Below are 12,289 nucleotides of genomic sequence, written 5' to 3' on the forward strand. Positions count from 1 at the left end.
AACTATTTTTGTTAAGCTGTGAGTATAACATCATTACAGAACTTGGAATACAGAGCAGTTTTGCTTTGTAGAGTCTGGTAGAATAACATCATAACAAGTAGCAATAAGGGGTGAACAGTTTAGAGAAAGGGTAGTAGATGCTTGGAACAGTGTTGTTAAGCACATTGTTTGAGGAGTTCAAAAACTGTATTGGTACTTTAAAAAATGGAACAAGCATTCAGTAAATTTAATCCCCACAAATTATTTCTGAGCTTTAATAAAGATTTTAGAAGTTGCTCAATAAGTACAAATGTGCAGACTTTCAAGAGACAAGTTTTCTGGTGCCAGAAACTTATTTTCATGTTTCTACTGTCTGTAGGATTAACAATTGTGGGAAAAGAATGCAGCAAATTAGTTTTTATTCCTTCTAAAATCATTTGGTAGATTATTGTTTTTCATTGCTTTTGGTGTCAGAAAATATATGCTGGCACTAGGTTTTTGTCTGATCTTTTATTTTATAGATTCGGTAGAGTAATTATAGTTCACTATACTTGTAAGCAAATGTTCTTGAAGATGATCAATAATTTAATATCATGACCTAAATTTGCTTCTCTTTAAAATGCTGCTTAGAATAAATTCAGTTTCTGTAAATGCAATATTTTTATCGCAGTGAGTTTCTTGCCAAATGTTTGACTTCTTCTCTTTTTGTTTGCTGTGAGAGAGATTTTTAACTGATTCCATAATTGCCTGTATTTGCCCTGTATCAAATGGCCTTGTCTTTGTCAACACTGATACAGATTAACTTCTCTTCAAACAGCTGTCTACTAGAATATAGGACACAACCGAGAAAGCATTGTATTCCTTCATTATAGCCCTTCCCTTATTTCTTCCAAACTCTTTCCCCAAATCTCGCCTTTGTGCAGCTCTTGGATTAATAGTTTGCTCTGTGATATTGGACTGATTTTTTTTTTTTTTTGGCTTTTTCTCCTTTTCAGTAAACATTTGTTAGACTAAACTTTTTTTTTTTTTAATTTTAACAAAAGAAACACAGCAATATGAGTAACAAAGGTGACTCTTACAATGAGGAAATCCAGTATCCTATGAAGGAATATGAGCTTCTAAAGGATGTCAGTTCGACACAAAATGCAGACACAACAGTGGTCAATATGGAATCTTCAACTCCCCCACCAAAGGACCATCTAGTATGGTCCATTTTTAATATGATTTATATGAACCTCTGTTGCCTGGGATGCATTGCTCTTATTTTTTCTGTAAAGGTAGGTGTAACTTATGTAGCATGTATTTTTCTGAAAGTTTTATTTTGGAAGGACTGTAACACAGTAGAGTATATGCTTCAGAATCAGCATGTGTACAGAGTTGCATTCCTGAGTTTTGGATCATACATTTACACATTCCTTAAGACAAGTGGGCATATAATAGACATACATGGGTATAAAAAATTATATAAAAGAACATGAAAACAGTCAAAAATATTTTTGTAATGCATTAAATGGTGAGACGCAACACATTAATAGTAATTAGTGTATAAAGCCCTTTTGTTAGACTGAGAATAATATCATGGAATGGCTTAGAATATAGAATAGTGTTGCTATGTAGTGAGCAGTACACATAATAGTCACAATGGCTGTTACTGCATATTGTTTACGAGATGTAAGACTTCTCCTTATTGTTCTTTTAACTGTGTTAATCTACTTGTCTCTTTTTTAATAGTCTAGATTCTGAATGACACCTAGTCTGGGTTTAATAGGCATGCTTTAAACATTTTTTTAGATGTATTTGTGGAAGCACAGAATTGCAATGAGTGTAGGTTGCATCTCTTATCTGGCTACCTAACAATTCAAGTACCTAATATATATTTCTTTCCGTAGGTGCACCATGTCAATTACATTATGTGACATATGTTGTGGCATTCAAATAAATGGATTAAATATTGTGGGAAGGTTATTAGAACAGGGACGTCAGTAAGATAACCTAAATAACTCTCCTACAAAACACTTTGTCGGTATTGTTGCATGTGAATTTCATATATAGGCATATTTCATTTTGTAAAAATATGCCTGCATTTATATAAATACTGCAGAATGGCTGTATAACATAAAACTTATATGGAATAAACTGAAATTTTTAAAGGTCACTGACATACTTTCCTTGGAGCTGAAAATGAAAAAAAAAGTTGTCAGTTACTCAGTGCCTGCTAGTTTTAATGAGTGTGTGATGAAATAACTATGCTATATTATATGGAAAAATACACCAAAGTTTTAAATGTCACCATGCTGGAAGATATATGAAACACTGTCTGCCTTTTTTTTCGTGTGTGTATGCACGTGTAAATGCAACAGGATTTTGTGGCAGGGAAATGAAAAATGTGCGCTAGTGTTTTTAATTAGTTAAATAATAAGATTATATGCATTCTGCCTTTTTGTTTGTTTCTTTGGAACAGGAAGCAGCTATTTTTATTGATTTACATTTTGTTGAAAGTAGTGCTGTTAGGGTAAGATTAATAAACAATGGGGTTAAGGAACTGTCTCCTTTTCCCCATTGTTAAGTGATTTTGGAGTTAGTTTATTTCACGTTTTGGTGGTTTGGGAGTCAAGGATGTCACTTTTTGGTTTTGCTCCCATTTTGATAGTTCAGTCTTTCCCCACTGTATTTTGTTCCAACAAAAGTTTCTTTCATGCACTTGCAACTTTTAATGAACTACAGAGCACTTCATAGATTTCTTGATTTATGTCTCCTTTGTTTCTCTTCAAGTTCAGACACAAATGATTCATTTCCAAGGTATAACTCTCATAGTGTTTAACTGAAACTAATCTTGAAAGCAAGCTGTTATTTACTATATGGACTATGCTGGGGCTGTGGGAGGTCTTAATTCAGTATATTTGGTACTGTGATTGTTGGCAACAAGTTTGAGGGAAAAGGGTGATCTACATGTATCCAGTATGAGGTAGCATGCATCTGTATTATTTTTTTCATGCATTACTGCATCTTATTCAGTATATCTCTGTATTTGCTGTTCTAGAGATGACAGGGAATACTTTCATTTTTTTTTTGTTTGTTCACTTAGAAAAATAGCCACCTGCATCCATGTCTAACATCTGACTGTGAGTAAAGTGAAAAAGAATACTGATCACAGCAATGTATTCCAACATGTTGCTCCTAGATAGTAGAATATCTCCAGGCAATCAATAGTAATATTCTGTGCAAATCTCTGAAGTCTGATTATGAGGAAAGCTAAAAAAATAATGACCTCACTAACCACAAACCCCATATAAACTAAAGCAATCTTCTGTGTATATGCTTAAGCTGGGACAGTTCTAGAATATGTGAAGCCTAGGGCCCCTATTAGGCCTATGTCAAAAACTCCTTATGCAGCTCACATTACAGAGGTCTACATCCTTGTGAAGAATATTTTATCTTATTTTTGAAAGATAATTACTTAACTATTTTTTGCTGCTATCCAGATGAGTTATGCATGTGCCCAATAATAATGAGTCCACAGATAAAACTGATGATATTGTTTACACACACACACACACACACACACACACACACACACACACACACACACACGATAATGCATGCACACACATATATACACTCACACTACTCCTGAGAAGCCAGGTTTAGCATAAGATGCACATGTGAGCACACGTGACTGCTCACACAGACACAAACACACACATACACCAATTACAGCCACTTGTATAATGATATACAACTCAGATATCTGCTTGCCATAAGATGAATTAATAAATACATAAATAATAGCCTAAAAATGTATTTTATCTCAATGTTGTAAGAACCATACATTGCAAACCGTTTCAGCCTCTCTGTCCTCTCAACTTCTTAGCTTAAGTATCAAGGCAAAGGCTCAAAATCAAGGATGGATTATAAATACTGCTCTTATATACTTAGGAAGTTTCTAGATTAACTGATTTTGCATTAGCAAGCATTTTCTGAAGAATATGATTTCTGAAACTCGTGTCTATTATTATTTAGTGACTACAATCCACAGCAATTTTGCCAGAAAAATACAAACTTTATAAGGAATTGTCCAAGAATATTAGGAAAAATCAGACATTTGAGACCATTGCCCTCTGCATAAAAACACATAAATTGATGAGAGTATTAATTACAGCCACTTGTATGACAGTATGCAAACCAGTTGTCTGCCTGCAATCAAATGAATGAATAAATGCACAGCTAATGGTATAAAATGCATTTCAGCTCACTGCTGTCAGAAACAAAGTCAAACCAATTGCACCCTCTGCCCACAAAACCTTATGGCTCATGAATCAAGGCAATATGAAAAAAATGAAGGTAGACAAAGGCCCAAAAATAGGAACATACTTTCAGGCGAGTATTCATAGTTATTTTTGCAAATGCCATCGGGAATTCCCTGATGTTTACAAATGAGCATAGCAAAGGCGAGATTCATAGAGGCAATTTACTATACTTTAATATGAAATGCCATAAGTTTAATGAGATGCAAATAAGACATTTTGTAAAGTGGCATTGGTTATCAAGGTGTTCTTGTGATTAACAATCAAATATTTGCTCAGAAAGCGATGCTTTGCGTTTGAAATCCGAGTTACAATCCACAAACTTTCTCCAGCACAAGTACTTTCCTCACCCACAAATTAATTATTTCCCTCAGCAATCCCTTCAGTAGTTTATCTAAGTATATACCAGCACTAAAATGACATAAAATAAATTATTTTGCTTGACAATTATTTTGTCTGACCATATATGCACACTCACTTTGCTGATACCAAAATGAAACATCCTCTAGATCCCTTCGCAATATGTACAAGTATGTACAAGCACCAAAATGAAACATTTCTTCACATGATCCCTTCATTAGTCTGTTGATGTATGCACAAGCACTGAAATACAATAAAAACGGTTCTTTAAGTATCTCAGTAATTGTATCTCCTTTTAAAATATATGGCAGTACATATGCCTTTCTGCCCTTCCTCTTGCAACTCCATATAAATTCAGAGCCACTTACACATTTAGTATGCAAATTAGATAATTTTAGATTCATCTCTATGAATCCTACTGATATGCAAACATGTAGTGCCCCTTATCTGCATGTTTTTCTATTGTTTATGCCTTAAGCACATTGGGCTTTTGTGATAGGAAGTGCGTTTAACAAAATGTCTCAGCATTTTCATAGTTATCTTGAAAAACCATGATTTGTATAACCATGCAGCGCTGCTCTTCATGTACTACATCTACAGCCGAGTGTACCTCCAGGCATTTCTATAGTTACCTCCAACTGCACCACTAGACATCAAATATTACTTGTTCGTATTTGCATTAATAATTCCAAAACCATGCTACACATAAGGTATCAGAATATTTTATCTTGAAGCATACATGATGGCAAACACAACTGTATTGTTATTTGATCTCTGTCAATGAGTGTCTGTTAGACTTGTAAGGTGATAACTTCATTTTTAAAGGCTCAAGCCACACCTGTTGTGAGTTAAAGGTACACACTCAAAACAGCTGTACTGGAGGGAATGAGTTAAAATACAAAGCCCCAGACTTGGAATACCAGCCTAAATATTACACTTAAAGTTGCAAAAGTAACAGGCTTTGCATGCATTTTCTGAAGTATATGAAATCTGAAACTCAAATGCCTGTCATTATTTAGTGAATATAATCCCTAATGATTTGCCAGAAGACAACAAATGTTATGTTGAACGGAAAAAAGTATAAGGCTAAAATCAGGGACATACATAAAAAATCTGGGACAGTGGAGATGTATGATAAACAAGAAAAAACATTGACAAGTTCACTTTTTTTCAGAGTTGCAGGTATGCCTGAAGTTTCTCACTTAAAATCACTTCACTGTCACTTTGCAGCGTGGTGTTTGAGACTTCTACTCACACTCAACAAATCTTCTGATGGCAATAGAGGCAACCACAAAAGCAGTTTCTGCTTCAAGGAAGATGACATTATTTCAGATTTCATGGTGCAGCTTGAAACTCCTGACCCAGACTCGCCAGCATGGCTGATGAATGTGATTGGTTTGTCAGAATCAGATGACAGGGAACTGATCGTCAGAGTCCACTTATACTTCAGGAGCCACTTTCCCAAGTCAAACAAAAACTAAAAGTAATTTGGTTAAGGGGAAACAAAAATGGAATGTATCACCCCAAGTCAGATAATTGAGAGATGGGGGGGGTTAATAGGAAAGTTTTCGCATTGTTAGCAGCAGTGCTAAATCCACCACTGTAATAAACACTATGCTGATTGTGCCTATTAATGTCATATTTCAATATTTTCTGAAGTCTAACAATTGCCTACATGACTTAAAGACATTGTCTAGTGAGGAGGCTCAAAAGTCGGATTGGGGTAGTTGTGTTAAATACTTGTTGTGTACAGTTGTAGGTAAAGAATAAATTATTTTAATTTTGTCTTATAATGTAGAAGTTGATGGCCTTGCATTTAATGGCTCATTTATTCAATATTTTCAAATAGCCAATTTGATTGAGGTAAAATTGAAATAGCAGGCCAAGAAAATGTTAACTAAAATATTAAATATTTTCTGTCAGAGGAGTTACACAGTTGGTGGCCTCCTTAGCAGTAAATTTATATAACAGCAAACAATTCAGTATAACCTGAAAAAATCCTCATGTTTACATTTCTAAATAAAAGGACAAATATCCTTACTAATGCATAAAAAGTCCAACAATTTTTTCTATAGATATGTGTTATGTTCTGACAGCACAGAAACTGGAGTCCAATAAGGTGGTCCGAAGGCCAGTCTGGGGTTGTTGCTGATGGAAACTTGTCAACATACCCTTCAATTTGTATTTTGGGGGGATGCCCCTATCTTGTTCTCAAGCATTTGCTCTACTCCTCCTAAAAGTGGAGATTATTATGAGAAGTTGTAAGTCAGCACTGTCAGCTTATAAATACTATCCATAATCTGAAATCTTATCTCTAATTGTTTGTTGTTTTATCGGTAGCTTTGTAGGTAAAAGTTGTGAGGTATGCTTGTCAGAGATTTGTAGTGTAGTCTGTAGTCTGCAGAGCTGTTATTTTGCCTACAACAGGTTTCAATCAAGCTTCAAATCAAAGTGCCCAATACTGGTACATGTTGCCAGGGCTTGGCACATTTCAACATGGACATCATTATAGATGGAAGCATGTTTATTCCCGGTGTATTGGTGATTAGGTGGAATTTAATGTTAAGATGTATGTATGTATGTATGTGTGTGTATACACACACGCACATATATATATATATATATATATATATATATATATATATATATATATATATATATATATATATATATATATATATATATATATAATATATATATATATACACATACATACACACACACACACACACACACACACACACACACACACACACACACACACACACACACACACACACACACATATACTTACTGTATTTATATGGATTACCTTAAAATGGACTAAACTCTTATGATGGCATTTTTTGGTCAACTGATCAGATTATTAACATGTGTGTAAGACTACACAATTTTTGGGGTTGGGGAATATGCCCTTTTCCCAGTTTTAGTATGTATAATTGGCAAGAGGGTGCTGGGTCAAAAAACATTTGTTATTTTTTTGTTTTTACATTTTACATGCACTAAAATGGTTTCTTGGTGCATGCATAGTAGAGTATCAATTTACATGTTTTTGACTTTATGTGGTCGACGTTTTTCTACCAAATGTTTAGCTGTGTTGAATTCTTCAGGTAGTCCATATAAGTCTATATTTATATATCTGTCTGTATGTGTCTATATATCAGCACATGGCAATGTGCTGAACTGGTGGTCAGTGATGCCACCCAACCTGGCAGCCTGGCAATATAGCAAACCTGTTAATGGACAAATTAATTTCAAACTTTAACCCCCCATCCCCAACCATCCTTTCAAAAATACTCTCAAACATAACATCTCCAGCTATAAATTGGGAGCATTTACTGGCCACACTCACTAAAGCCATGAACACTGCCTCAATGGGACCCAATAACATTCCAGGATGCCTCCAGAATAGTCTAAAACAGGACCCCCTGAAGTCATTATTTAACTATATTCTTAAAACAAGGTTTGTGCTGTGTGAAAGGAGGACTGCAACGGTCATCACTCTTCATAATGGAGGACCTTAATAGATCCTGGAAACTGCAGACCCATTAGCCTTACTAGTCTTATCTGCAAAGCCATGGAAAGAATGATCATAGAAATTATCAACAAGGACACAGGAGATACCTGGGGATTACGTCAGTCACCCTGCTAGACAGAGGTCCAGGGAAGTAAATATTGAGGGAAGAAATAGCCAGAGAATTGTTATGGCTAGGCTTGTATAGGCCCTAGGGCCGATAGCCTAGTACCAACCTATGGACCTATGAGACCTCCAGACACTGGATCAATCTCTGTTTGGCTTTATCAAAGGAAGGTCATGCTTACTGAATCTGGTGGACTTCCCTGAAAAGGTTACTAAGGCAATGGATGAGGGGAAAGCAGTGCACACTGCATACCTAGATCTGGCTAAAGCATTGATACAATGCCCCACTTTGGTATTGTCAACAAACTTATGGAACTAGGTACCTTTATAACATGCAGGAAAGCTAGCTGTCTCACTGATAAAATGCAGGAGGTTGGAATCATTGAAGTCACCTACCCAAAGAGGCTGATCATGACTGTAGTCCACCAGGGCTCTATGGAGGGCCTGCTCTTGTTTTGTATGTACTTCTCAGATGTCAAAGCCAATGTCAAAACCCTTTGGCTGACCAAGTTTGCAGATAATTGGAACCTGGGAGTAGTTATTGAATCCCTCATAAGATGAGAACAGCCTTCAGGAGTATCTAATACAGACAACTACTTGCTGTAAGACTGCATTATAGTGGGTAGTGTGTATGTGCAATTATTAGCAAATTAGGGTTAGAGTTATGGCTAAGTAAGGAGATAGATTTAGTGTTTCACTTGACTGCTGTTGTGGGTGTTCTTTGTCCTCTTATCTTGCATAGCGGTACTAATAAGAGAAATGTTTTTTAGTAACAATCTGTAGGGTTAGGGTTACGGGTAGGGTTACAGTTAGGGTTAGTACACATGAGTAAGGTAGTGTAGGGGAGAGATGTTCTCAATAATTTGTGATTTGTGCATTTTGTGTGTCACACATCTGTGTTGGTGCTCAATTTTTTTGTCTATCATTTGTGTATTGGCCATTTGTTTTGTTAATCAGTGATGATGTAATCACCTATATTTAGAGTGAGAGATCCAGATTCGATGTAGATATAAAGACAGATAGCTAGACAGATAGATAAAGATGGATAGAGAGAGAGAAAATAGGGAAGTTATCCTGTATATAAACACAAGAAGAAAAGTAATTGGAAGAGGATATTGAGATATTGTACAGGCTTACAGGTCCCTCATTATGATGAAGACTGAAGAACAGAGGTTTGTAGTGAAACAAAAAAGGTAGATTAAGAAAGGTGTGAGAACAAATGAATTCATGTGACAAGAAAAGACTGCTAGATAAAGTGAAGAGCGTAAAAGCTTTGAGGTTGAGACTAGAATAACTATTAATACGAGATCACTGTAGACCAAGTAAGGCACAAGTCTTGTTTGTGTCTACAAAGAAAAACAACTGTCTAAAAATTTTAAATCACTTTTATGAAAGTGTGAATGTCAGTTTGCCTGCCTGTATGGATTTCTGTATACACAGAAATTACAATAAAACATCCGTTCAATTGCACTCGCAACATTCAGCAGCCTGTGATAAAATGAAATGAATCTTGTGAGTGTGAAGGTGTCAGGAATGTGTCAGCATTAAATACAGCAATGAGACTTCTGACAGACTCATTATCAACAATACCAAAATAAATAATGATAATAAACTTATAATTTATCAGCTCTAAATGAAAATAAAAAGAATCCAAAAAAAAGGAAAGAAAGAAAAGAAAACATTTCCAAGTATTTAAGCAGCAAGCTAAAAACTTAAATGTGGACATGAATAATGCACTTCATTAAGATCAAGCTGGAAAACTGAAAAATACGTGTGGGCCTCCAGTTTATTAGAAAACAATGGAAACTGTCTCTCTTCAGTGCATAATTTTGCATTTGTGCCAGAAGATTGCTTAAGATGTGTTACTCAGCATATCAGGATATTACTGAACATGTGTTGAGTAACAACACATTTATTTCCACTATACAATAAAGAAACAGACCTGACTAGCATTAAATGTGTTTATAATCCTTCTAACCCTGTATTTTAAGATGATGTTAGGTATCACTAACTTCTGTATATACACTCAGCAACTGAAAGATCCGTCTTTCCAGTAATAAAAGCTTGGCTTTTATTAAGGACAACATTTTTGCTGCTTATGCAAGTTCAGTGATTTCAGTACTGTTCTTAGGCAAACAAAACTCTGGAAGAATACTCCGTAAGTACAGTCTTTAATAAAAATGTTACAGTAAGTAATACTGCCAGATGCACTTGGGCTATATAAATAACATGTCTCATATACAGATTTCAGCTTCCATTTTATCTTTTCTTCCAATTTAAAGAACTTACACACACACACACACACACACACACACACACACACACACACACACACACACACACACACACACACACACAAATAAATAAATAAGAGAGGGATTATTTAAAAAAGAATCTTCCCTCCAATGGACTGCATCTGGACATGGAATTCTGTTAAAAAGTTAGCACTTAAGTTACAAGATCAGTACACTGGTGTAGACTTCTTTGCTAAGAATAGACAGGTAGATGCCTGCTGTACTTAGTAAACAAGTCATTAATTTTAGCGTCATGTACCCAAAATCATTCATATTGATCTGTTTAACATAGGTGAGCATATTTCACAGGGCTTAATTGTGTTTAGCTCTGGGATACCACATCCTGCTACTAAAGGTACCCACATTGCCTAAACATGCCATCAAGGCCATAAGCAGCAATGCTTTTTTGTACATCATGGGAATTTTGTAAATTGTGAAAAGAAGAGCAGCAACTGGCAATTATCAGCATTAAACTGCAGGACTACATTTCAGGAGATGGGAAAATATGGAACATTAGCAAGTTTCTTGAGATGATTTCAAGTTCATCTTAAGAGCTGCCGGTCATTAAATGTGATTTCGTCATTATACAACTAGAGTCCAAATGGAGATTTCTTAGAAAGTGGTGAAAAGCGATGAACTACATAAACTGCTTCAACGACAGTGGAACAGTTCACAAGCTCAATCCTAATCGCTAATTGGCATGTTAAAAATGGAGGACTAAGTGCTGAAAACTGAGAATGTTTGGCATGAACATTTGAAAAAAAATGTAGCTCAGGATCATGACTTCAGCAAGTGCCAGTTTAGGGAAATCTCTAAAATGACATGACATAGGCCTTCCTGTTAAGGGTGGCTACATCATTGTAGAAAAGTGTCTCTTGATCATTGTGTAAGAATCCCATGTTTGGATAGAGTTGCACAATAATGACGTTGTTGCTAATGCTACTCATAAATAAGAAATATAAATAGCTCTGGTAGGAGAATAGTTAGAGCATCTTCAATATCTCAACAAATAGTTCTGCTAGTGAAAGCCTTTATAAGCACTTACCACGGAAATACTGAGACATGAATGTCTCCAGGATATACAGGAAATGGAAATGGTCAAAAATCAGGCAGCTTAAATTTATGTCAATAGAAAAACATAAGATAAACACGGCTGGAGGGAAATAGTAGCAAAATCATAAGTGGACAAATTTGTGAATGCAGTAATACCACGAGTGAATTGTAAACAAGCAATGTGAGGTAACTTCAAGGAACTCTGGTGGAATAACAAAAAGCACTGGAAACATATGACTATTAGAAAGATATTCTTATCCCTGATTACAGAAAGTTCAGAAGACCATATACAGAGTATGAATTGTATCTCTGGAAACCTAGTATTGGAAAAACATGGATAAAACAGTGGTCATCCAGGAAAAGCCAGCATCAGTGCTGAATATTCTATACCAGGTGCCAAAGACAAGAGGAAAGGAAGGAAGTAAAAAAGAGTTTAATATACTTAATATACTTTCTTTAGAAGAAGAAGGGATTGAGAGATACAACAAGCTTTTATTTTCAATGACAACATCAACCGAGTCCAATAAATAATGAACTTTTAAACAAAGTATTTGACAACAAGAGAAAAATATCTAATGTTTCATATGGGTCTGTTCAGGGCCAATATAAGAAAAGCTTTTCACTGAATATTTGTCATCAAGTAATAGAATTTCAGAGCT

The 12,289-nt window shown here is 35.4% G+C and overlaps 1 protein-coding gene across 1 annotated transcript in view; it reads left to right on the forward strand.

Annotated features, from left to right (window-relative positions):
* Positions 1-805: 805 nt before the first annotated feature.
* Positions 806-12,289, forward strand: part of LOC122811098 (dispanin subfamily A member 2b-like) — a 118,676-nt gene continuing 107,192 nt past the window's right edge. The window contains exon 1 of the mRNA XM_044082675.1: positions 806-1,256. Coding sequence (XP_043938610.1) covers positions 1,035-1,256 — 222 coding nt within the window. The 5' untranslated portion in view covers positions 806-1,034. The remainder of the gene's footprint in view (positions 1,257-12,289) is intronic.

Source organism: Protopterus annectens, chromosome 9.part0 (genome assembly GCF_019279795.1).
Source record: "Protopterus annectens isolate FY-2018-M chromosome 9.part0, PAN1.0, whole genome shotgun sequence".
Taxonomy (NCBI): domain Eukaryota; kingdom Metazoa; phylum Chordata; order Ceratodontiformes; family Protopteridae; genus Protopterus; species Protopterus annectens.